Here is a 21,891-nt window from a genome sequence, read left to right as displayed (position 1 = left end):
GTGAGGATGGGCGGGAGAATGGATGAATGGATGGATTCTGAGAGGCGGCTTTCTGTAAGTCGCGACTGACACTTTTGACAACGCGCATTGCAGGCGCCTTCCCTCGTGGCGGTTTCCCCTTACCCTTTACCCCGCGATTTCCCATCTCATGGCAGTGTGGTAGGTACTCCTCATGTAGGTGTAAGTCGATTCACGGGAACAAAACGGGACGAACCACCTTGCCGTTACACCGCTGGTACATTCATGGCTTGAGCCTTCCCGAGATGACAGCTCCCGGCTTTCGGTTGTCCGCCTCTCTCGTGTTATTGCCCTTTTTTCGCCTCTCTCTGACCATCAAGATCAGTTTTTTTTCTTTTACATCAAAATCATATCCTTGAAATCCTGTATGCAGCCTCTACTTTGAGCCGGCCGCAGAAAATTTTTAAAGAATCCCTTCAATGTGGCTTCTCGTGCCTGGCACTAACACGAAGATAGCGGAGGAGACCGCAAGTCTCTAGGCTACTATTTCGGTCACCACCTGGTGTCTCACGAGACCTGTGGTCAAGAATTCCCCATGCTTCACCGTGGCTCAGCTTGGCCTGCCCCCTTGGCAATGATGAGCTTCTAGACTCTTTTTACTTCTGCGTTTTCCTCTTCCGGCCCCGCATGCCCTTGCCCCCCGTCAAAGTGCAGAGCACCGTAGTCCGAGCCGAGTGCAATTCCGGCGTCATTCGCAAGACAGGTCGCACATGACTTTGGCTACCTGGTCAACTCCGTCACGACTCGGTGAAGAAAATTCAAATTCGTGGAGCTAAAAGCTCGGAACCAGGCATCGTGACCTTGGTCTCACTGATATTTGGGCTCGATAGTGGACCTTCATTACAGTACGCCCCGGTCCCCGCTGTCTCGATCCCCCGGTGCAGGACCAAGCCTCCGCAACTCCATGGATCTAATCATCGTCACTCGTCACGCAAAAAGGGTCACGATAATGCAACAATATTCCCGTCGGTAGCCTCTGCCCCGAAGGGTCTGGTCTGGTCTGGTCTGCGTGACGTACCTACAAGACCATGAACTTGCATTCCCCTGATTGATTTTTCAGGCTCTTTGCTTCCCCACTCCTCTCCACTTCCAGGTGCCCTGTCCATCCCCCGCCACGGCGACCTGCCGAGGCGGCACTTGTGATTGGCTTCACTTTCGCCGTGTCAACACACGCCCCCTCCGCACACTGCTCTCTCACCTTTGCTCGCTGTGCTGGACTGTCCCGACATTCTCCGAGCCTCCGTTCGTCACCGTTCCCCCGCGCAGAGCCTCCGTCTCGTTTACGTTTCTGGGGCTGGGGCTCAAGAACTAAGCGGGGAACGGGGGGTTCAGGGAGCCTAGACCTGGAACACGCTGCCTTGGTCTGGAGAACCGCTGGCAAAAGGTACATGCAGTGACAATGCCCCGGGACGGTCTCCCTTGACGCTTGCCACACCCCTCTTGGACTTTGGGTTCCGTTGCGGGCGCTTGTCCACAATCACTCGGCTAACTTCCTGACCTCCGTGCTCCGTTACCCGGCTCCGTATACCTCCGTCCGCCTCCGTACACCTCCGGTACATGATACCAATAACAGCCATTCAGTCGCTGGATCACTCACCTTGATCAAACCAGCGTTGCAAGCCCCCTGGCTTTCCATGCCTCGGACGTGCTGCACCGAGATAAGTCGCTGATACGGCGGATGGCGATCACTTCTAATCGCTTCTGCGCGCAGCAAGCAAACCTGCCGTGATTTACTGCCGCTTGGCCGTCTGTCCGTCCGTCAAATCCCCGTGAACCAACAAACACGGATTTCAGCTCTTACGAACCCCTTGATCCCGGCTACTGCATCTTTTCTCAACTGCAGCCAGCAGGGGCAAAGAAAAATAGAAAAAAAATCGCATCAACACGCAATATCAGGAACCACTCACTCACTACCTGGCCTCAAACCAAACAATATGGTCCCCAGAATGCCCCACCTGGAGCCCAACGGCATCCCGTCCATCTCCGGCCGCTCGGCAACCTTCCGTGAGCCCTGGCTTTGCCCATTGCCATTGCCGCGCTGCCGCCGGGTCTCACCTTTGGCCACTTGGAATACCTTCATCCGGGGACCGCACAATGCACTCCTCACCTCAGCGCTTCAGCTCTTTCCCACACCTCACCACGCCCCCAATCCCGATCCGCTGGGCCGCCGCCAGCCAGAATTGGATCCGCACCTACATAGAATTTCTTCCCTTCGGTGGACCTCGACTTCCTGACCACACTCATTTCAGGTTTCCCTTTCGTCACCGCTTCCCGCTTCTGTAACCAAGCTCCTCGGGAGATGACGCTCTTTGCAACGCTTCACTCTCGAACCGTCCCGGCTCATTATCGTGTCCGTGTCGTCGCTAACAGAAATCTTTGCTTGGTGCCTCCAACGACGATAGGAACTATACGGAGTACCCCGACGTCTGCACTCCTCCAGACGCTCCACCTTGTTTCCGTTACTCACTCTCGGAGACCGTCCCCCAAACCGTGACCCCTGCTCTGTCCTGCAGATGGAGGCTGGGGTTACGTATCGCGAACTCACAGGTCGAGGCTTGCCCGCGATTATCGTGACTTTGACGCACGCTTTTGCTGAGGGGTGCATCAAGGACCACGGCGAAATGGCCTCGTTGGCCGAATCTTGCATTCTGCATACCTAATTGACCGGCTTGACTTCCATCTCTGCATGGACAACGGGCTCCCTCCCGACCCAGATCCTAATCTCACGATAACAACTCGGTCTACTGTTTTCGTCTTCCCCTTCTTCTTCTTCCTTCTTCGTTTCACCCTCGACATCTTGCTGCAATGCAATCTCACCGCCATCGTATCATCAGCTTCAAGTGAATATCCGAGGTCAATCATCCCCTTGTTCCATCATCTTCTCTCTGTCTGGGTTTCCCCCTTCCCTCCTCTCATCTCATCTCCCCTCGGTTCTACTCAGTTCTACTTCTTCCTTTCAACCATCTCTTTACTCTGTCGGCTCTTGCCTTGGTGATATGTTCTTACTGTTGTGACAAAACTGATTTCCTTGTTGGCTTCTTACGCTTCTTCTTGCTTTTGCTCCCCTCTCAAAGCTTCAAGCATCTCTAGGGTCATCTCACAAGACTCGTATCCACAAGAGCAAGAGCAAACGCATGTCTTGATACACTTTCCCTCTTTCATTGCTTGCATCTATATAGGTAAAAGCTCCGGGAATGCATGGTATCCATCATGTCGCCCACCGTCTCTGTTCTTCTTGTTGCCATGTCTTGACGTCCTTTGATGGACACGACACAGGTGGTCTTTTCATCACCCTATTCAAATCCGGTATCACGCCCCTGGTTTTTCCTCTCTTTTCCTCTCGTCTTCTGCGCCAAGTCGTTAAAACCGAGGTAATTGATGATGATGATGAATATCCTTTACATCTCCCATGCCATTTTGCATTCATTCATCGACGTCTGTCCTTTTCTTTATTTGACACGCAGCCTAATCTGGGTGCGATCCGAGGAGAATCATTATTCATTTAGGCATCGTTAAAGACGAGCTTGGTGATCTTGCCAATGGCAATGGTTTGTCCCTGAGTAAAACTCGTGTTAGTGATCTTAGATCTATCATGATGAGGAGACCCCCCGTCGATCCCACGCCACGCCACACAAGTGGCAGGTCTCCCCTTGGTCATCCCGGGAGGACCAGGCGAGAGGGAAGGGTACGGGGTTAGTCGAAGGGGGGTTAGGGGGGGTGAGTAAAACCAACCTGGTCTCGCAAGGTGAAGCGACCCATCTGGGGATAGTCCTCGAACCTCTCCACGCACACGGCGCCTGCTCCGCCAATCACCTGCATGCGCGCAATGATGCTGTCGCCTCTCTTGGCGTGGGTGGGTGGGTTCTTGCTCTTGCGGTTTGTTCCCTTTTGTAGCTTGTGCAGAAGAGCCGCAAACGTCACCTCCTCGATGGCCGAGTGGACGTGCAGCACGCAGTTGAAGCCGGCTGTGAGGATGCTCTTGAGCTCCAGGATGCGGATCTGCGCCTCGAATTCAGCCACAGTATGCACAAGTCGCTTGGGCGAGCACAGCACAAAGCCAGGCAGGATGTCGTCCTCCTCGATGCCCTTGAGCCTTATCCGCACCTGGTCACCACACTGGGCCAGCTGCACTTCTTCTTCCTGCTCGCCATAGACAGCAGCGGCTTCGACGTTCTGCTTGTTGGGCATCATGATCATGCTCATGCCCTTCTTCACCACACCAGCTTCAATCTTACCCTCAACCATGGTACCCAGGTCACGGTACTTGCCGTTGACGGGCAACATGAAGGGGGCGTTCAACTTGCGCTCAAGGGCCTTCATGCTATCCAGATACTCGAGGAGCGAGGGGCCCTCCCACCAAGGAGCCACATCCTTGGGGATGCGGTTCTTGATACCGAGGGTCTGCTGGGCGGCGATGGGCAGGAAGTAGACGTCATTCTTGAGGTTGTAACCGGTACCCTTGAGGAACTGGGACAGCTTGGTTGTGCACTCGTTGTATCGCTCCTGAGACCACTCGACGGTAGGATCGTCCATCTTGTTGACGGCCACGATGAGCTTGTTGACACCCTGAGTCTTGGCAAGCATGGCATGCTCACGGGTCTGTCCACCACGCTCGAAACCAGTCTCGTACTCGCCCTTTCGGGCAGAGATGACCAGAATACCAACATCGGCCTGGGAAGCACCGCCAATCATGTTGGGCACGTACATCTTGTGGCCAGGGGCATCCAGAATGCTGTATCGGCGCTTCTCCGTCTCAAAGAAGCCACGTCCAACCTCAATGGTCTTTCCTTGTGTTCGTTCCTCCTTGTTCAGATCCATGACCCAGGACAGGTACCAAGACTCGCGACCAAGGTCCTTGGCCTCCCTCTTGTACTTTTCCATAGTTCGCTCATCGACCATGCCAGTGGCATAGAGGATGGATCCACCGAGAGTCGACTTTCCGGCGTCGACATGGCCCATAAAGATGATGTTGACGTGCTCCTTGCCGTAGATTTCCTTGAGAGTCTCCTGGTCGACATCGGCAGCCTGCTCCTTCTCGACGGCGTCAACCTCGCGGGCTGCCTTCTTCTCGCCGGCCGAAGGGCTGTTGCGGCCAGAGGCAGGGCTGGGGGATGTCTTTCCAGAGGTCTTACCACCGGAAGCAGCCTTGCCAGCCTTCTCGCCGGTCTTCTCGATAGCCTTGGTGGCTGTGGCCTTCTGGCCAGCCTCGGGTTCGTTGCTGGGCTCAGCCTTGGCAGGCTCCTCCTGCTTGACAGGTGTGGCAGCGCCAGATCCAGAGATAGAAAGCACCTTGGCCTTGGGCTTGGGTGCGGAGGAGTCGGCGCTGATGCTGATCACCTTGGGCTTGGTGGCAGCTGGCTGAGTGGGAGCTGCGGCGGGAGCATCAGCCGGTCGCTGGGCAATCGTAGGGGCGGCGGCGGGTTGCTGAGGTGGTTGCTGCTGCTGCTGCTGGCCGTACTGAGGGTAGCCACCGCCGGCTGTATGTTTGGTTAATACTGGTCAATTCTCTAGAGTAGAAGCAATTTTTTTCTGGGGCGCAAACATCATACCATAACCTTGGTTGTAGCCGCCACCATAGCCCTGGTTGTACTGGTTGAAGCCTTGCTGGGCACCAGCGTACTGAGGGTAATAGCCTTGCTGGTAGTATTGTTGTTGCTGGTACTGAGGGGCATATCCTCCATATCCCTGGCCGGGCTGGAAGGACTGGGCAGTGGGCTGGAAGGAGGCGACATTGGGTCGGAAGCCGCCTTGCGCGGGGGCGGGGTTGTTCACATTGAGCTGCTGCTGAGCCTGCTGGGCGAGGTTCTCGTCCTGAGCAGCGGGATCGTCCTCCCAGGAGTTGGGGGTCGCCATTGTGAAGTTGTTTTTGGTAGAGTGACGTTTGCCGCGGGAATTAACGAAGTCGAGGGGAGGTTCTGCGATGGTCCGTTGCGGTCTGTGACGGGGGTTGCGGACTTAAAAAGGCCCTAGATATGCAACCTATCTGGGTCGTTCGTTGTGAAAACGGGGCTGGGTCGGTAATCTTGATGTGGCCAGCGGGAGAAGAGGTCGAATGGAAGATGACGGGGGCCTCTTTTTGACTCGGGCAATATGTTGTCGAGCGAGATCCTTGGGCACCAAAGAGGCAAGGACCGAAATGTCTGTGCCTAATGATGGTGATGGTTTGTGCTTGGTGGAGAGAGGGAAGAGGTCAGGTTGTGAAAATTCGAGCCCCACCATATGACGCCGCCCCTGCCACAAGAGAGAAAAAAATGTACGGAGTAGAGGGGTTAGGCGGGTTGTACAGTGTTTGAGTTAAAACTTCGCACGTACAAATGTGGCTGGTGGAAGCACCAAGATCCAGGCAGAAATCGCTAACTCGATGTTGGCTTGGGGAATCCTTGAATACGATATTCGAGTAACGACCAACTCAGCCATATGACTCTACGCTTGACTCACATTAGGCATGATTTCTGCCTTTGTGACTGCTAAAAAAGGCCTGAGCCTGAGAGAGCTGGGTAGCCATGCCACCATGGCAGCAACCATGAAAGCACGTGCCACAGAAGAGCAGCCTCGAAGCCAAGCAAACGAGGGGCATCCCAGCACACTCACACTGTACACGTTGCCCCTCTACTGTGTACCTGTGCACATAGGTCAAAGAAGATCTAACTCCTCTTAAAAATTATAAGAAATTATTTAAGATATTAGATTTTTATTTATTTAGTAATTTCTTAATCTTATTACATCTTAATAGCTACCTACCCTTAAGGACAAATGCGCTAATATCGTCCTGGTGTATACTCTCTTCTTTGTCCCGCGTGTCGTGGACCTCGCTGTAAGTTGCCCCGGGTGCTCTGTGCTGGCGGCGGTCAACTGCAGCGAGTGAATGGCTGCCAGCAGGACGGGACGGGAATCAATGCAACATCGGCCTCGGATCGTGCATCGCTCTTTGTTTTCTCTCCGCCTTGAATATCTTCTATTCAAAGCTTTTACATCTCTGCAGGCTCCTTTCAGCATGAATAAAACTCTTACCTCTTTATGTCGCAAGTACCCCGGTCATGGATGATTTCCTCGCAGCGGTCGGTGTGCAGGCCATGAAATATGCCATACGGTCTGGCATCACCTTGACTTCCACCTACGCCCTGGGTCAATGCTCGCGTCTGCTCAAGTCGGTCGAGGGCAGAGCCATTTATGCTGAGCTCAAGTCACTACAAAGCACTCTCGACAGCAAGATCAAGGTATGATTGCTGCTGTGTTGTGCATCATGCGAGGCCCCCTACATAGGTAGCTAACCCGTCCCTGCAGATCATTTCACCAGCAATAGACTTGATCGAGTTCAAGTAGGAACCTCATTCGTTGCTGTTGTGCGCCGACTGACAGGCCCCCCACAGATCAGGTAGAGGAAACCTATTCCTGGAATCTGCCACCCCCCTCGCGAAGTCACTTCATAAGGAGATCGTCTCGCTAGGGCGCCGTATAGAAGCAGCAACTACACTGAGCTCGGACTCAGATAGTGATCGAGCTCAATCCAAGTCACCTCCTATCAGTCAAGATGACCTACTCGCTATCGTCACAAGCATTAAGGCCTTGTTGGAACGGATAGACCGTGACATTCCTCTTCTCCAGTTGGCTATTACTGCATCAGGGGAGAGTCTTTCGACTTCTCTGCCGACCGGCATATCACCTTCCAGACTTTTGCAAGCAAGCACACTTCTCATTGTCGGTGACACGCAGTTTGCCCAGGACCCAACAAGGCCAGTTCAGATTGGTCCGGCCTTCACCTTGTCCCTATACATGCTATTTCTCGGACATGCATCTACACTAACATCACAAGGCGCAACTGGAACCCCGACAAGCAACACAGCCCTTGCATCCAGTGGCTCTGCCCAGTCTCTAAACGATAACAGAGTTTACGGCCTAGGTGAAGGGGACAGGAAGCCATTGTGGCAGGAGGTCTTGCACAAGGCACGAGTTCGCATCTGCAGAACCCGAAGAGACTTCTTTTTTGACAGCAGAACAGGCTATCATGCAGGCTGCTTGGCCTCTCTCCCAACTCCTGTGTCGTCTGAAAACAGCTGGGAATATGCATACCATCTGGAGATCATTGAGGATCTCGATGACGGGCGCCTCCATGACGACGAGCAAGACTCTCGATCGTATGATGACATCCCAAAGGCAGGAATTCGCGAGTCTATCCCGGTACATGAATTATCCAAGATATTCTACACAGATACAGGCAGGATCTTGAATATTGGATCTGCCACCGACAGCGAACAAAGACCAGTGCTACTCTTGAAACGAGATAGTCAAGCTGCCCCCTCCAAGCCTGATACCGAAGGTATAGCAGGCTTCATTGAAGATTCGGGGGATGGCGCCAAAAGTACCATGATTGAGGCAAGGGATGCTGAGGACGACCAGGCCGATGTTGACAGACAACTCCTGGAGGAGTCTCGAAACTCTTCAACCAACCCCAAGAAAGCCGCACCTATCGGAGAGCACTCTAAATGGAAGTTCCCGGCACATCTTGATCCGGAATGGATCGCGCTGGAGGTGTTTGAGGAGGACGATGAAGAAGCAGCGGAGGATGACGACGATGCATCACTTGACTCTGGGACCATGGGCAAACAGGAGATGCCTCCAAGGCAGGGAACTCCTCGTGACAGAAGGTCCCTTGACTCCAGGGTTGTCGACCAGATCAAGAGGCTATCACTGAGTGGCCCTGAGCAGTCCAGCTCTCTGCAGCCAGTTACCGCGGCGGAGACGGAGAACTTTGTCGCCCGGTCCCCGTTCGGCGCCATCACAACTTCTCTGTCGCTGATGGAGATGTTGATCCGACTGGCTAGTCTCCAGGAGTTTCAGCAGGCATCCCACCTCTCTATTCCGGATCACATCTTGACATTCTTCCTGGAAGAAACATCGACGACGGGTTTAGTTGGGGAGACACAGTGGAGGGCGCGGAGCGAAGCGAAACGACGAATGGGATTTGACCCTTACACGGATACCCCAACAAAGTAATCGTTGAAGCATAGGCTGGGGAGTTTGGTGAAGAGTCCGACGGAGAAAATGGGAATGTTGAGATGGGCGGTGTTGCAGGGGCTCGAGAGGTGGCTTTCCGTGTTGGAGAAGTTGTTGGTTGAAACTAGAGGAAACATTGGTGCGAACCGCAGCGACGTTTAGCATCAACAACTATAATGATCCAGGCGTAATTCTCGTATAGATTCATTACTATAGAGTACATATGAGCATGTAATTACCTAGTAAGGACCCTAAGGTAGGGAAGACGAGAGAGGAAAAGAGGTAAGGGAGGTGGTTTTCTGTAGGTTAGCGGGCTAGTCTACCTACCCTACGCGGGCTGACGACATCACCGACGGGAGTTGGAGTTGCCGACTGAGTTTCACATCAAAACATATAAAACACCAGCCCCCGACCTTTGAATGCCGATAGCTACCATCAATCGAGTTAATCAAACAGAGGACAAGTCATTTAATCAGTGAGAATGGCGCCTGTAATCCCTCGGATGCATCTCTTCGAGATTGACGACCAGCCCTGGTACGTATAAGCTAGGTCCACTCGTCACCACCTCTTCCCCCCCGCTGGAGCTTTGGCTGTGATCCTACATCTCCAAGCTTCACATTCAGGTCCAAGAGCTCTGGAATACCTGGCTTTGGATAAGAAGCTTGCTCCATGCAAACAGAGCTTTAACTGCGACTTCTGCTACCCTACTCGATACTGACCTCGTCATAGGTTCCCGGCCTTCCTCCGCGCCCGTGTTCAAGATGCCCTCACCCGCGCCTGGATGTCCAACACACCTCTCCAATCCCAATCCCCCGCCAGCCTCGCCGCCTCCCTCCTGATCGAGCACCTCGACTTGTCTCTACCCGAATACACCTTTGTCGACTTTTGCGCCGGCGGCGGCGGCCCTACGCCCTCGATCGCTCGCACTGTCAACACGCACCTGCACTCGCGCGGCGCCTCACCCGTCCGCTTCGTCCTGACGGACTTGCACCCCAACGTCGAGGCATGGGATGCTGTCACCAAAAGAAACCCGCTCGTGACGTATGAGCGCGAGCCTGTCGATGCGAGCGCCGCGCCGGAACATCTCGCAAGGAGGGATGACGGGACGAAGCCGTTCCGCCTGTTCAACCTGGCATTCCATCACTTCGACGATGATCTTGCGAAGGCGATCCTACGCGATACCGTCCAGACGAGCGAAGGCTTTGCTATCTTCGAACTGCAGGACCGCAGTTTCGCGAGCTTCGTGGCGGTCACGTTGCTGGGCATCGGCGCCATCCTCAGCGCACCCCTCTACGCGTGGAAATGGCGGTCTCCATCAACCTTTATCTTCTCATGCATTATCCCCATCCTACCCTTTGTCCTCGCTTTTGACGGGTACGTCTCGGCGCTGCGAACTCGGACGCCTGACGAGGTGGAGGGCCTGTTGCGGAGCTGTGGCGCGGATACGAGCAGGTGGGAGATGCAGAGCGGTAGCAAGGTGCACCTCTGGCCTTGCGGGTATCTCAATTGGATCATCTGTAAGCCCGTGTCGAAAAGCTGAAGTATGGAGATCGCTGTAGTTGAAGTATACAAGAAGAGATGGACCATGTCATGATATCATCGAAACCACCAGTTGACGGACCCGTTCAAATGCCCCTTTGACCCTTTGCTCTTGACAGAATGCCACCAGCCATTTGGGATGAACAAGGCATCCCCGGGCCCCAACTCGGCCTCGTACAACCCTTCTGGCAAGGGATCATGTTCCCAGACAGCCTCATACAGCGCTTCCCGTTCCTTTCCCTCCATCATCTCAACAGTTCTTATACGGCTGTTGCCCTGTTGTCGGATCCGAGACTGCACCTGGAAGTAGAGCCTATCGCCTAACGCCGGGGCCATGAGACGGATGACCTTGCTGCTACACAGCTGACAAAAGACGTTAGGGTTGGGGTCGCGATGCAGGGGCGTGTACGTTGGCTCCGTGCCGAGCCAGATGCTGGAGCTGTAGACGTCGCCCTTGCCAGCACTTTGGACTACATCTGGAGCTGGAAGATCCTTCTGAAGAGCTTCGGGAAGATCCGTGAGAGAGGACTGGGCAATGTAGAGGCTGACGGGTTCTGGCTGAGCTTGGTTGAACTCGAGGGCTTTGAAAAGAAGCCTTAGAGGCGCAAGGAGTTGGGAAAATGACCCGGACTCTAGCTCCTCGATGGATGGCTCGAGGATGCTGGCGAGGAGTTGGTCGACTGGCTCCTCACTTGAGGAGAGCCAATTGCGAAACGATAGCAGGGCTTCCTTGTTGGAAGCTGATGGTGTGACGAGCTCATAAGGAAACCCCCATTCCTGGAACTGGTCCATGTATGGTGAGAATTTCGTCGAATTCACATCCAAGTCGACTATATGCTTCTCAAACCACTTGCTCGCTGCGGGTAGCAGTGCTGTGGGAGAGCCGTCATTTCGACCAAAGAAGAATGGTTTCTGAGGGTTAAAGGCCTGTTCACGGAATTTGTCGATATTAAAAAGTTCCGAAGTCGAGGGCGTCAAGGCGATTGGTCGAGTGACTTGTGTTGATAGTCGGCGACAGCAAAAAGTGGCCGTCTTAGACAGATGGCGGATCCATGATGAGTTGATGAGGAGACTTCCCATGACCATGAGATTGGGGAACGATTGGCTCAGAGAAAGTCAATCATATATAATAAAAATAAATAAAAATAAATTGAGTCGTATCTTACATGATATATCCGCCTTTTCTCGACTCATAGATAATCGCTGGTGGTTGGGGCAGACGGGATGGAAGAGTGATTGTATTGGATGCAGGCCGGAACCCGGTAAAACCCTAGCGCCGAGCCCACGGTGCAGGTGCCGGTCCACGCCAACCTGAACCCATCCATCCATTGTCGACCCTCTCGCCAGTTGCACCAAAAGGTCAACCAAAAAAACAGCTTTACTCGACCCTCCCCCTCCAAAACTCCCCCGAGTCGCTCGACGCCTCTGCGACGCTGGCGCTCTGAGCCTGACTCTGCGATGCGATAGATGCTCGTGCCGTCCCCCGTGTATATCGTGTCCTGCCCGTGGCTCTCAGAATCGCGCCCCTCACAAGACCGCCGTCACCCCGCCTTCGATTAGAAGCGTGCCCGAGCACCCTCTTGACGCTATCGATACCACGCGCCGGTCACAACCTTTCACCTCGCCTCACCCCGCGCCGGCCGCCGCATATCGCGTCCCTGCGCCAGTGCGCATCCTCCCCTGATCCCTGATCCCGACTGTGGCCTTGGCCTCACCCATCCCACGCCGCCATGTCGACCTCTTCAGGCGTGCCCGAGTCTTGGATCTCTAGTTTCTGTTCTCTTCTCGGTCACGAATACTTTGCCGAGGTCTCGGAGGAGTTTATAGAGGATGACTTCAACTTGACTGGGCTGCAAACCCAGGTGGCCATGTACAAGGAGGCGTTGGAGGTATGTTTTTTTTTTCGTGTCGATCCTTGTCCATGATGCAAGACTAATGTTGTGCTGCCCTGATAGATGATCTTGGACGTGGAACCAGAAGACGACGAGGACGAAGATGAGGAAGAAGAGGAAGAAGATGAAAACGAATCTGATCCGGAGCGCCTGTCCAGGCAACCTGGTGAGCGAAGGCATCACCGCATGGCGAGCGACCTGTCCGTCATAGAGTCTTCGGCAGAAATGCTCTACGGGCTCATTCACCAGCGCTTCATCTGCTCGAGGGCTGGCATCCAACAAATGAGCGAAAAGTACGAGCTCGGCCACTTTGGCTGCTGCCCCCGGACAAACTGCGACCAGGCCCGCACTCTGCCCGTCGGCCTATCCGACATCCCTGGCGAGGACACGGTCAAGCTCTTCTGCCCGTCATGCTTGGACGTCTACGTCCCTCCCAACAGCCGGTTCCAGACTGTTGACGGCGCCTTCTTTGGCCGCACCTTTGGCTCTCTTTTCCTCCTCACTTTCCCCGAATACGACCTCACCAAGCGTGGCATCGAAGTCCTCTCCACCTCAGGCTCTCGAGTCAATGACGGCGAGGGCCTCATTAACGGCATGTATGCAAAGAATATCGGCCCGGGACTTGGCCCCGGCCGCATATACGAGCCGCGCATCTACGGCTTCCGCGTCTCGGAGCGAGCCCGATCCGGCCCCCGGATGCAGTGGCTTCGCGACCGCCCCACAAACATCAACGAGCTCGACGAGGCTCGCCTCTACGCTGAGCAGAACCCGGATTCGGACGAGGACGAGGAGAATGGCGGCCAGGGCGGCGTTAATGGCCGCGTCATGGTCCGCCGTCGCCCCCCTGGAAACGCCCGCCTCCGCCAGAGGCAGAACCACAACGGCAGCCCCATGGCCCTGTCCACCAACGGCGCCGAATCTGAGCTGTAGCATGGCACGGCGAGAGGGCGCGCCCCCGGACGCTCCAGTCGCGGGAGTCATCCGAGGACTCTGGGAACTGGGTAGGAACACACGGGGGGCTAATCTTTTATTTTGGGCACAACGAGACGAATTATGTGGCAACACCATTGACCAGCGTGCAAGAAAGGATAGGGGCAACGGTCCGGCGATACATAGCGTTGTAGATGGTTGGAGAAGAAGGGGGGAAACGGGTAGCAAAGCGAGGGGGATAGGGAGGGGACTATTGGGTTTTGCGGTATTAATGCATAGACGGCGTTGAACGTTTGATAGGCTATGAAAAAATACACATCAACAACTGCACTTGCTTGGTTCAGGCTGTTGGAGGGTGAGGGGGAATGTATCCATTGCACGTCGTCTTGTCAATCCCTAGGCTGTTGATGTAATGAATACTCTGTATTGATCTGATGTCATGAATGCTGCTACCAGATATTGATGCCATCGACACCGACCATCCTCTCGTCATCCGTGATCGGATTCTTCGACCCTCCTTTTTCTTGTCCGGATGCCTTATGCATGTATATATCTCTATCATGGGCGTATCGCCGACCCAGCCCGGCCCAGCCCAACCCTTGCCGCCCCTTTACCCGGTGAACCCGCCATTCATTCATTGTCTAGGCCCAACGTTTTATGGTAGCCTTGTCTTGTGCATACCACCATTACCCCTTCATCAAGCTCATCAAGAGCAACTGTGCATGGGAAGATGAAGGAATCGACGCCAAAAAAAGAAAAAGAAAAGTCAAAAACCCAACCAGCCACCCACCCAACACCAGACCCCAGAACCCATGCTTTTCGTGTATGTCATGGCTGTCATTTCTCGTCCCGTCTATGATACCAAAACGCAAAAGACAAAGCAAAAAAAGACAAGAGAGCTAGCGACATTATTGATCCTCGCTCTTCAATGCCGAACACCCCAACGCCGCGTGTGTTTCCGATCCAGTTATATCCGTCGCATACAAGGCGTGTATCCCAAGGGCCCAAACCACAAAAACACAGAGACAGGAATAAAAAGAAGAAAAGAACGGACAAGAAAGATGCCGGAGCATCTGAGATGTAGGTACTGATCATGCTGCAGAGTGGTGTTTGGTTGAGCGCCATCAACTGCTGGGAGCAGCGGCCTCGATGTCGCCCTTGGCACATTCGGCAGAGGATGTGCTGACGCCGAGCTCTTTGGCCGCATTCTCAGCCTTTGGTGTAGTCTCATCTTGAGAGTCTGACATGACTTCAGCCCTGGACCCAAACCAGCCTCCACGCTCCCACTGGCCTGGCTCGTATAAGCATGTGTTTCGAACGTCGACATCAGTAATGCCTGCGAGCAGAATGTTGAGTCGCTTGAAATCGATGGGCTTGAGAATCCATCCATCGAATCCAGCATCTATGTAGGTTTGCTTCTCACGCTCGACAAGAGACGCTGAGACGGCAAAGATGGAGATACGATGGTTGGTGAGCGAGAGCACTGAGTGGCCGCGATGATCTGCCGATGCTTCTATCGACCGAATCATCTTTGTACTCGTGAGGCCGTCTACGATGGGCATCTTGTGGATTGATTAGCAGCTGATACAAGACAGTACTGGGCCAAGAAATCTTTCTTACCTGCATGTCCATCAAGACAACGTCGAACTCGGTTGACCTTTCACGATAGACTGTGGCACAATCCTCGCCGTTGACAGTGTGATGCACGCCGTGCCCCAATCTCTCCAACCTCTTTCTCAAGATTTTCATGTTGATTGGGTCGTCTTCCGCAACGAGAACTTGGAGATGCTGAGTATCGGTCGCGTGGGTTCCTCCGCTGGTCACACTCTCTGTGCCAGCCTTTGCGGTGCCGCGATCATCCCCCTTGATTTCGAAAAGCACGCCAGACTGCTCACCACCTTGTGGCCTTTGAGGCATATCGGTATACTCATCAGGTATCTTAACAGCCCGGATCGGAGTCTTGGTATCTTGGACTTCTGCTCGGCCAGGCTGTGTCCCTGGAGCACTGACTGCAACTGGGCTCTGAGGTTCTTGACGAGATGGGCTGGAAGAACGAGCACTGGCACTAAGAGCCCCGCGAGATCCGGGTCTGGCAGAACCCCCTGAGCGTACGCTGCCTATGAGAGGAAACTCTCCCCCTTCTTTTTCGTTAAGGGATAATGGCGTTTGGATGGCGTCAATCAAGCGATCAGCATCGCTTTGCTGGCTCCCGTGGCTGGTATGGCTGCCTCGACTCTGTCGACTTCCCATACTTCCTCGATCGCCAGCGAAATCGCTATCAATAGGTCCTGTTGTACTTGCTCGGTCAACAAGCATTATCTCGCCCTCTGGTGCCACCGTCAAGGAAGCGGGGGCAGAGGTCACTGGGTTAGATGATGCCGCCGTTTCGACAGTTGGTTCATTCTCGCCTCCTGAACTTGGCGACTCCTCAGCCAGAAGGAAAGGAAGCTGGACCACAAATCTCGAGCCTTGGCCAATTTCTGACTTGAGACGAAGTTGGCCGTCCATGTTTCGAACGGTGCGGGCCACGACGGCAAGTCCAAGGCCAAGGGTACGCATCTCCCGTGGCATGTCGGCCAACTGCGAGGGTTGTCTAGGCAGCTCCTCCGTGCTCACTTGTTCCAAGTCACGGAAAAGGGTATCGAGCTGAGCTGCGCTCATGCCGATGCCTGAATCCTCCACGACGAAATCCACCACAGCACGCTGATCTTTGACCTCTGACACAAACACCTCAACCTTGACATGTCCGTCATCAGTGTGTGCGACTGCATTTGCTGTCACGTTGGAAATGGCTTGTCGGATTCGTCGTTCATCTCCGTGTACGAACTGCGGCAGCCCTGGATGCTGCACGACCGTGTAATGAATCCCCTTTCGCTTGGAGTCAACCAGGAACGGACCAGTTGCTTCCCGAATACAACTGGCCAGATCAAACACCTCATCCTTGACAAGACTCTGCCCCTCCTCTGTCTTGGTCAAATCAAGCAGGTCATTGATCACGTAGATCAGAGACTTTGAAGCTGAATGAGATCTCGCGAGGTTTTCGCGGGTTTCCTGGTCGAGCGTACCCTCAAGTGCGATCTCGAGATAGTTGATAATAGCATTCAGTGGTGTTCGGACCTCGTGAGCAGAGTTAGCGAGCAGCAAGCGGGTGAGCTTGCTGTTCTGAAGGGCAGCCTCCTTCTGTCGCCAGACCTCGATAAATTTTCCTTCCTCACGTCAGTAGGGACATCTCACAAAAATACCTTGGAAGAGATAACATACCGTACACGAGACACAGCACAGCGGCCGTCTCGACTTGCTCCTCATTCCACTCTCTGCACTTGCCCACCACTGTCTCATGCCATGTCTTGAAGCTTGTTCTCGGCTCAAGATAGTCGGCAGTACCCTCACGGACGATCTTTTCGTAGGGATTGCCAGCCCATTTCACCTCCTTAATCTGTCCCTTGCGGAAGAATACGATGAAGTCACTGCCGCCGACACTCAAAGGGACGTACAGCAGACCTGCGACAATCTGGAAACCAGGCGGATATCGTAGGTCGGGAAAATCTTCTTTGACATCCTGCGACGCCACCACAGATGTGAGCTTGCGCATACGGAGATATTCCAGCATGGCGAGAGCTTCCTGACTCTGCTCAATGATGCCCATGATTTTTGTCTCCCCTTTAATGGATAGTAACCCAAAGTCTGCATCAAAGAGCTTGAGTAAATCTTCTGATGACGCGATGATGTAGCCTGAAGGATTCTTGTCGGTGGGAGCAGTGTTGATTAGCTTTCGGGCTTGCAGTCGTGAAGCATATGACAGTCGTTCGATGTTGCGAGATGCAGTGTCTCCGACCAAACGGCACATCTTCCGAATTGGAAAAGATACCCGCATACCCTGCTTCCCATACGAATGGCATGAGATGAGACCCCATAGCTCGTTAAAGGCGTTGATAGATATCGACATTGATGACCGGACAGCCATGTTCTTGAGGTACTTCAAGTGAATTGGGGACATGGCTCGGAGGTATGAGTGGCTCAGATCTAAGGGTACATCCAGATCTTCCTTGGTGCGGCAGACGATTCGGGACGTGTCTTGATCTCGATCATAGAGTAATCGAACCTTGTTGAGCTTGTAGAGATCACGAGCTTGACGTGGGATGTCGGACGCAGGAAAGTGAAGGCCTTTGTAGAGGTCTCTTGTCATGGAGGTGTCAACAAGCTCAGTCACAACCTTGCCGTTGAAGGAGGAATCGAATTGGTATATCATGACACGATGGAATCCTGTCAGTTCCTTGACAATGCCGACCAGAATCTTGAGGAAAGCCTCTAGGTTGGGGGCCGATGAGAGCTGCTCTTGAACCTGAGACATGATGTCGAAAACCTGCATGGCGCCCTGCTCGCCCCTCCTCTTTCGTGCGCTTCTTAGGATCCTGAGGGGTTTGCTGAGGACTTCTGTGCTGTCCTCGATTTCCTCCAAGGTAGGGTTCGACTGTAGCGTATCATGGGGAGTATCCGGTGTCATCTCGTCGGCGGGTCGGAGGGGGTATTCGACGTCGTTGTCCATTTCGAACTCGCAGATGATCAAATCGGGGTGCGCTGGGTTGATATGAATAGCGCACCAAAGCTTCATGCTCTTGCGTTTGGGAGGCCGAATCGACAAGCTAAACACTTCGGGGCCATTGATGGCTGGGTCGGCATCCTCGTCGCGGATGAAATCGATGTGGTCCAGAAGATTATCCTGCTGCTCCTCCGTCAAAATGTCTAGGAAGTTCTTGAGTCGGAACAGTTGCCAGGGGGTGTAGCCCAATATTCTCTCGGCGTTCTCGCTGACATATCGGGCAATGAAACATCCGTCACTCTCCTCTCGCAGCGCAACAAGGACACCGAATGTTTGAACAGCACCGGGCGTGTGAATCGGTTCGTCTTCACATCGTTGGAGAACACCGTCTCGGCCAGTGATGACGGCGTGGCCTTCATCGGTTACCACGTGGGTAAAGCGTGTGGTTACATGATGCACATCGGTACTCGCCTGGCCAGCAGATGCGCCTGAGGGCATTTCAGGTTCTTCCTCAGTTGGACCGTGTGCGGTGTGTCCCAATGGGCCCGACTCCTCCGTTTCGTGGTCTGAAGCGGATATGTCGAGTTGTAGCGGCACTGTGCTGCTGCCATGGCGCGCAGCATCCAGCTGTATGCTTGACATTGGCCCGCTGAGGGTGTTCTTCCTGCGCATGATGGCGGCGAGGCGTTCATTCTGAGATCGGGAGTGGTAGGAAGCTGGAACAGTATCTGAGCGTCTCAGATCTGGTCCCTTGTCAGTTCGGGAAGCACCTGGGAGCTGGACAGGAATGTTCCGGCCATCGCCCTCGGGCATGACAGGGAAGTAATCGTCACCGGCAACCTTACTGGTGGTGGGATCGAGGCTGATAACAGATCTTATGGGGAAGACCCGGTCGCCAGAGATATCCGAAGCGGCAGAGTGATAGCCCAGCTGCCTGTCTGAGTTGATGCTCCAGGGAGAAAAGGGAGGGTCCGAGTTGACGACGCTGTTCTGCTCGCTCGGTGCAGCAGACGAGGCAGCGCGAGTCGGTCGTGTTGGTGTTGCGCTAGGAGTGTCGGTGCGAAGATCTGCTAGCAAAGCATGGCTTGCACCTCTGAGGGTCGATGAGGATTGAGTCGAAGATTGGGGCGGGCGAGGAGGAAAAGAGGGAGGAGGAGAACCAGGAGCAGCTGCCGGGTCTTGCTGCTGAGGCTGGGGGTCGTTCAACTCCTCATTCTCACGCGGCGCATCCATGGCGAACCTGGCTAATCGCTAAACCTAACAGTCGCGAAGCTTTGAAGTTCAAGGTATGAAGGGAAGGCCTGGGAGGGGCGAGGAGAAATTACTCGGGAGATGATGACAGCCCTACAGCGTCGCACATTCCCGTGATGTCCAGACTGGTGAAATTGCTGTAGAAGAAAAGAAGATAGCGGAGGGCACCGAGAGCAGCGAGGATCGGAGACTGAGTGAGGTCGATGTCGTTGGAGACTTTGTTGGAGAAGGGCAACAGCTGAGGCAACGAGGTGGGATTCAAGATCAACAGGGGCCTAGGGTGTATCAGACGGAAGCTATCAACGGCTGCAGAGGACGGGGCCAGGTCTAGAAGGAGTGACGAAATGTGCGATTGCTCTCAAGAGGCTCGAGTTGTTCGTTTAGGTGCGAGGGCATGGAAGGCAAGACGAGGCAAAGAAACAATTTCCTCCAGCCGTGGAGGTCTTGGTGGAGGATGATGGGAGCTACACGGGCTCGGTCGGTGCAGTACCTACAGAGGGAAGGTACCCTGGGCTCGGTGCTTGCTTGCAGCCCACCTCAGTGCAGCAAGTGCCTGCGCTTGTGGAGGTGGCGATGCACAGTGTGCGAGATTGATTACCTATCGAGGCTGCCCATCGCCCGTCGAAAGAGAGTCAGAGGATCAACATGGAAGTGGGCTATCGCGCAAGGCATCACTTGGCTGCCAATCGGCCTCACATGTTGCCCTGTTAGCCCCGTCGATCTCCTTTCCCCTCCATCGAGCAGCGCTCAAAATCCCATCTTGGGACCCCGTAATACGACCAGAGTGCGGTCCTTCTTCTGGCCCTACAACGAGGATCAGTGGAACACCCTAGTGCGTCGCACCAGCTGCCGACACTTTGACCGGTCACGACAGTTTTTTTTACCTGTTGGTGGGCACGGGAGGGGATGACACGCTCCCGCTATCAATTTCAATGTCCACGGCGGATGCTTTCGTCTATTGTCGGCGGTCTCGTGGTGGGAATTTGATGGACCTGGTGATCCCGCGACCAGGACATCAATGGAGACCCAAGCCAAAACCCAAAACCGCGACAAAGGAAATGCAAAGAACCCATTTCAAGCGATGCCACGGCAAACACGGAGGACCGAAGAGCATCGGAGGACCATGTTCAGTAATTACTGAACACTAGGGCTTGGCATCATTAGCTGGGTCGGCTTCAACCGCCAGAAGTCGCCCCATGACCCTTTTTCTGCCGGCAGATTGCAAACAGAAGAGTCTTTCATCCTCAGAGGAGCGATACCGGCCAGTCTCGGTGTGCAGGGAGAAACAGTTTCGACGAACAAAGTCAACAACTGCGTCCTCTCGGACTGGAATCCTCACAACAAAGGCCCATATATCATGTCTGAAGGGCGGTCATGATACGCTGGCATGGGACTGGCGCGCTAATGTCAAAGAACACCCCAGTTGTCACTCATAACCTCTGCTTCCCTTAAGAATACAAACGCTCCTGATACCGCGAGTCGTCAGGTCTGGCGCGGATCGAAGGCTTCTAGACGCATGGCTCGATTTCTTTGGCCATTCTGCTGCTGACCCCCCGATAGCCCGCGCACCGCGCGTCTAGTTGGGCCCATGGCTTGAGACAGATGCCAATATCGTACTTGCTCGCACGACAGGATTGCAGAGGCGACGATTACCGGCAGGGCCAGACCGCTCGAACATGTCGTGAATCGGCGATCAAGGCGCCTCCTCCCCACTCTACCCACCCAGGGTCGCTAGAGTCTCTTGAGGTTTGCTGGACCAGCCCACAGTCGCCATCTTCTTAGCCTGGACCCCTCTTGTGTTTTCCGGGTCCAGGGGCCCTCGCCGACCGACCCTGCCGTCCATCATGAGGAGATGGCAAGGCAAGGGGTTCTTGGTGGCCATCGACTTTTCGCCGCCGCAGACGCAAGCAGAGTTGTGCCACGTCTCAGAAGGTTATGGGCCCCTCTTCTATGCCTTATGCTTTGGTCTGCGGCGCGGGCACCTTGCGTGGGCCTGCCTGCCTTTGAGGCGGCAGACTGAGGCGACAGCTTGGTTGTTTAGGGTCGGTGGCCCAGGGTGAAGATGCCATGTCCCAGCAGAAAGAAGCAAGCTCGCAAAGACGGGCAAGACGTACAGTCCGCGCGAGGCCATGAGCACTGTATGTACGCCACACTTTGAGGTCTAAGATGCATGACATCATGCATGCCGGTATGACTGCTCCGGACGACAAGCAGTCTTTGCTCGAATCAGAGGCGTTGGACGGCTCGGTCCATACCCGGCGATCGCCCCTCATCCCTCCATATCGCGAAGATCTTCGGGCACAGCCACACATGTGGCGGTACGATCAGCCCTCCATCCCACTCTTAGCTTCGGCCGGATAATCGTTCTGGTCCAACTATTCAAGTCAAGCCAAGTCAAGATCATCTTCAACGGTTGCAACGTTCTCAGAATAAAGGGGTCGCCGTGCCTTTGACGGCTGGATATCGCATGATTTCTGACTCGCCTCCTTTTCTAGGTGTAAATCAAACTCCCGCTGGCTCCCGTTTCTTTTCAGGCACGCCAATCCGCATCCCACTTGGATTGGACATCAACATCCATCCCAACGAGGCCGGCTCACCTGTCTAACACGCGTCGAGTTGCACCGTCAACGTTGACAAGTAGCTCGAAATATCGTTCCAAGTGGGCCATGGCTAGTCTCCTCTATTCTCCCTCCGGCACCGAGACTCCATGTTCGGACATGTTCTGTG

The 21,891-nt window shown here is 54.4% G+C and overlaps 6 protein-coding genes across 6 annotated transcripts; 3 read left to right on the top strand and 3 right to left on the bottom strand.

Annotated features, from left to right (window-relative positions):
* Positions 1-3,520: 3,520 nt before the first annotated feature.
* NCS57_00383800 (Eukaryotic peptide chain release factor GTP-binding subunit) lies at positions 3,521-5,871 on the bottom strand (the record flags this gene model as incomplete). Its single annotated transcript, XM_053053817.1, has 3 exons — positions 3,521-3,574; positions 3,751-5,495; positions 5,568-5,871. The coding sequence occupies 3 exons, from the start codon at positions 5,869-5,871 to the stop codon at positions 3,521-3,523; spliced, it is 2,103 nt and encodes a 700-aa protein (XP_052915977.1).
* A 1,184-nt stretch (positions 5,872-7,055) lies between these two features.
* NCS57_00383700 (uncharacterized protein) lies at positions 7,056-9,012 on the top strand (the record flags this gene model as incomplete). Its single annotated transcript, XM_053053816.1, has 3 exons — positions 7,056-7,235; positions 7,303-7,337; positions 7,389-9,012. 3 exons carry the CDS (start codon positions 7,056-7,058, stop codon positions 9,010-9,012), a joined length of 1,839 nt encoding a protein of 612 aa, XP_052915976.1.
* A 481-nt stretch (positions 9,013-9,493) lies between these two features.
* On the top strand, positions 9,494-10,552 carry NCS57_00383600 (uncharacterized protein; the record flags this gene model as incomplete). Its single annotated transcript, XM_053053815.1, has 2 exons — positions 9,494-9,546; positions 9,742-10,552. 2 exons carry the CDS (start codon positions 9,494-9,496, stop codon positions 10,550-10,552), a joined length of 864 nt encoding a protein of 287 aa, XP_052915975.1.
* Positions 10,553-10,608: 56 nt separating this feature from the next.
* Positions 10,609-11,631, bottom strand: NCS57_00383500 (TRNA wybutosine-synthesizing protein 4; the record flags this gene model as incomplete). The annotated part of the gene is made up of 1 exon (XM_053053814.1): positions 10,609-11,631. The coding sequence occupies one exon, from the start codon at positions 11,629-11,631 to the stop codon at positions 10,609-10,611; it is 1,023 nt and encodes a 340-aa protein (XP_052915974.1).
* A 650-nt stretch (positions 11,632-12,281) lies between these two features.
* Positions 12,282-13,373, top strand: NCS57_00383400 (Casein kinase II subunit beta; the record flags this gene model as incomplete). Its single annotated transcript, XM_053053813.1, has 2 exons — positions 12,282-12,440; positions 12,507-13,373. 2 exons carry the CDS (start codon positions 12,282-12,284, stop codon positions 13,371-13,373), a joined length of 1,026 nt encoding a protein of 341 aa, XP_052915973.1.
* A 1,124-nt stretch (positions 13,374-14,497) lies between these two features.
* NCS57_00383300 (uncharacterized protein) lies at positions 14,498-19,146 on the bottom strand (the record flags this gene model as incomplete). Its single annotated transcript, XM_053053812.1, has 3 exons — positions 14,498-14,935; positions 14,994-16,579; positions 16,635-19,146. 3 exons carry the CDS (start codon positions 19,144-19,146, stop codon positions 14,498-14,500), a joined length of 4,536 nt encoding a protein of 1,511 aa, XP_052915972.1.
* Between the last annotated feature and the right edge of the window lie 2,745 nt (positions 19,147-21,891).

The sequence above is a fragment of the Fusarium keratoplasticum genome, chromosome 3 (genome assembly GCF_025433545.1).
Source record: "Fusarium keratoplasticum isolate Fu6.1 chromosome 3, whole genome shotgun sequence".
Classification (NCBI taxonomy): domain Eukaryota; kingdom Fungi; phylum Ascomycota; class Sordariomycetes; order Hypocreales; family Nectriaceae; genus Fusarium; species Fusarium keratoplasticum.
Note: the sequence above shows the minus strand (reverse complement) of the source record. Positions and strands in the feature narration are given on the sequence as shown.